This window comes from Cottoperca gobio, chromosome 5 (genome assembly GCF_900634415.1).
Source record: "Cottoperca gobio chromosome 5, fCotGob3.1, whole genome shotgun sequence".
Classification (NCBI taxonomy): Eukaryota; Metazoa; Chordata; class Actinopteri; order Perciformes; family Bovichtidae; genus Cottoperca; species Cottoperca gobio.
This window is the reverse complement of record NC_041359.1, coordinates 29287644-29291343: the sequence shown is the minus strand read 5'-3', so window position 1 is coordinate 29291343 and position 3700 is coordinate 29287644. Positions and strand designations below refer to the sequence as shown.

The 3700-nt window shown below is 43.4% G+C and overlaps 1 protein-coding gene across 1 annotated transcript; it reads right to left on the bottom strand.

The window, feature by feature from the left end:
- Positions 1-1208: 1208 nt before the first annotated feature.
- LOC115007822 (histidine-rich glycoprotein-like) lies at positions 1209-2146 on the bottom strand. Its single transcript, XM_029430820.1, has 2 exons — positions 2006-2146; positions 1209-1964 (listed from the first exon to the last, which is right to left on the bottom strand). Exons 1-2 carry the CDS (start codon positions 2144-2146, stop codon positions 1209-1211), a joined length of 897 nt encoding a protein of 298 aa, XP_029286680.1.
- Between the last annotated feature and the right edge of the window lie 1554 nt (positions 2147-3700).

Here is a 3700-nt window from a genome sequence, read left to right as displayed (position 1 = left end):
TACTAAAAAAAGACTCAAGAACCTCAGAGTCCGCCTAAATAGATATTTTGCTAATTTGCATAATATGAAAAACATAACAAATCTGCCATTCATGAAGTGTGCGCCATCTTTTGACAAGAATTAACGTCAATGACCTCACACAGTCTGCGTTGTTGTCTCTGCTGTTTGATGTTAAAGTGTGTTTTGGAAATGTGTGTATGTTAGTATAGATACAAATGTAGTGAAAATATCCATATTTGGCCTCGTGTTTACGTCCCGCTGCAGGACAACATGGCTGCGTGTTGATAATGAGGTATACTTGTGTTAAACAGTGTGTGTGTGTGTGTGTTTGTGCACACTCTCATTGTACTTTGCTTGGCGGGTCACATGTAACAGGATCCTCCCAGAGCTCCGCTGATTTGCAGAACAATGCAGGAGGTGCAACACGTCCACACAGTTGTTACCAGGCTGCTTGAGTGTAATATGATCCGTACTCCTGCCGGCTCACATGTTACAGGTGAAACTCACACAGAGGAATCAGGCTCAGAGGAGGAGGCGTCTCAGATTCATTTTAATTTGACGCCTCTCTGTCATTTTCATACAATATGCAATGTCACACGTGAAGGTCCCTCTGGGTCCCTGCACAGAGTTGGTTGCATGTGTCTGATGTGTGATGGTGAGACTCCCCAAAGCAGTCGTTTCACTGCAGTGAGAACACTTAAAAACAACTTGACGTCACTTTATAACATGAGCTGCTGTGAGCTCTACGATAATCACTTCCTCATGAAACTTCACCACCACAAACTACAGACTCCAGTCTCTCTGAGGGACAGAGAGCGAGAGGGAGGGGGGAGACCAGGAGGGAGGGGGAGAGAAAGGGGGGAGACGCCGTCACTGCCATTCAGGAAATTCCAGTCATTCCTCAGTAATTCCTCGTCTCATTGCTCATGTCTCTCTTTGCAGTTGCTGCACTCACACACACACACACACGCACACGCACACGCACACACGCACACGCACACACACACACACACACACGCACACACACAACACACACACACACACTCTTTCTGTCTCCTCCTCCTTGTCAGTGCTGCGTCTGTCTTGCACCTCTCACCTTTGACCTCTGACCCCAACAGGAAGTGATCGACTCCCTGCTGCGTCATGAAGATGAAACTGAAACTATCAGACGAATAATCTGAAACTTTATATCTCAGTTCTTCAGTTCTTCAGTTCTTGTCTTCAAGACAAGCGAACTTGTGGCACTTGTGATACTTGTGGTACTTGTGGTACTTGTGGTGCTTGTGATACTTGTGATACTTGTGGTGCTTGTGGTACTTGTGATACTTGTGATACTTGTGGTGCTTGTGGTACTTGTGATACTTGTGGCACTTGTGGCGCTTGTGACGCTTGTGGTGCTTGTGGTACTTGTGGTGCTTGTGGTCCTTGTGGTACTTGTGATACTTGTGGTGCTTGTGGCGCTTGTGGCACTTGTGATACTTGTGATACTTGTGATACTTGTGGTGCTTGTGATACTTGTGGTACTTGTGGTACTTGTGGCGCTTGTGGTACTTGTGATACTTGTGATACTTGTGGTACTTGTGGTGCTTGTGATACTTGTGGTACTTGTGATACTTGTGGCACTTGTGGCGCTTGTGATGCTTGTGATACTTGTGGTACTTGTGGTACTTGTGGTACTTGTGGCGCTTGTGGCACTTGTGATACTTGTGATACTTGTGGTACTTGTGGTACTTGTGGTACTTGTGGTGCTTGTGGTGCTTGTGGTACTTGTGATACTTGTGGTACTTGTGGTGCTTGTGATACTTGTGGTGCTTGTGGTGCTTGTGGTGCTTGTGGTACTTGTGATACTTGTGGCGCTTGTGGCGCTTGTGATACTTGTGGCACTTGTGACACTTGTGGCACTTGTGGCGCTTGTGGTGCTTGTGGTACTTGTGATACTTGTGATACTTGTGATACTTGTGATACTTGTGGCGCTTGTGGCGCTTGTGGCACTTGCGGTACTTGCGGTACTTGAGGCACTTGAGGTACTTGTGTACTTGTGGTACTTGTGGTACTTGAGGTACTTGTGGTACTTGAGGTACTTGAGGTACTTGTGGTACTTGAGGTACTTGAGGTACTTGTGGTACTTGAGGTACTTGTGGTACATTAATCCATCAGCTTCTTCCGGTTGAGATTTTGCATTAAAAACAATCTTTCAACAAAGTTTTCATTTCCCTTTTAAGTGTAAACGGTCAAGCAGACAAAGTTTGTCACTCCTCTGTCTCTGGTTGAAGTGCGTTCAAAGTTTTTGCACTCAGAGATAATTGATAAACATGGACGATTTTAAAAACAGGATGAAGGACGTGTGACGTCAGGCCTTTATATACTGCTGTCTTTAAAAAAGGCTGTTCAATTAGCTGTTTACTGTTCTGTATCTGTGTGTGTGTGTGTGTGTGTGTGTGTGTGTGTGTGTGTGTGTGTGTGTGTGTGTGTGTGTGTGTGTGTGTGTGTGTGTGTGTGTATGTGTGTGCTATGACATGTGTTTGTTTTGCACTTTGGAGAAAAATGTTGCAGAGGGAGGAATGAGTGTGTGGGGTGAGCAAGTCCGAAGTTCAGGTGGGTGTGACATTCAACCCTCCCTCTCTCCTCCTCCCTTTAGTCAGTGACTCATTTCTAAGAAAAGAAAAAGCAAAAGTGGGAGAAGTTAGGGGAAGGTTGGATGAAGCTAAAGAGGAGAAAGTGAAGAAAGAACTCGACACAGAAAACATTCAGAAAGTTAAACTTTAAGAGAAAAACAAGGTTGAAGATAAAACGTAAAACTAAAGCTGTACAGACTGTTCGTCACTAGATTAATGACGTTTCTTCTTCGTCTCTCATCTAAATGACTGAGAACAGAATGTGTGTTTGTCGTCTGTGAAAATGACGAATAAAGATATTTGAATAATGAACAGTGAGAATAAAACTCTCTCCACTGAACAACAATGCTAAAGATAATAAAGATAAAGTCTTTTACAAACAGCTGGTTTTGTGAGCACATGAAGCCTCGAGGAACGAACACTTTTACAAACTAATTTAATTAACAACTTCATGAAGCTTCATCTCGTCTTCAGTACTGACGGGCGGCGAGGAAGCGCTTTGACTCGTGGTGACGACACAGGTTTGGATCTAAAAGCTCGACCCTAAAGACGAAGCAGGAGTCGACAGGAAACCAAGACAAAGTGAGAGCCGCCGGTTTATATGCTGCCGGAGAATGAGCGGAGTGGGAACAGGTGAGCAGGTGAGCAGGTGGGCGGGGCCTTCAGGTGAGCACAGGGGTTACTGCAGGTCAATGCTGCAGTTCTTTCAATACATCCAAGTTAGTTTGTGAGAGAAATAAATACATCTATCAGCTGAAAACAACCCTTCAGAACAAAGTTAACCGAGAAAACAAACTTTGTTATTAACTGAGTTTGACTTTCTTCTCTCATGGGATCATATTCTCAAACGTATAGACCTCTGCAGCACAACATAATGTGAGAACCTTTGCACTTAACCTGCTAAAGATGGAATAAAAACCCAATAAATAATAACTTTTTACTGATAATGTGAATCCTTTCAGGCCATCTGCTTAAAACTGAGGATGTGATCACGTTCACAGTTACTGTAATAATGTAAGAAATGTTTATGTAAATATACAAAATGTTTAAAACTGTAATACTTTATATATATATATATATATATA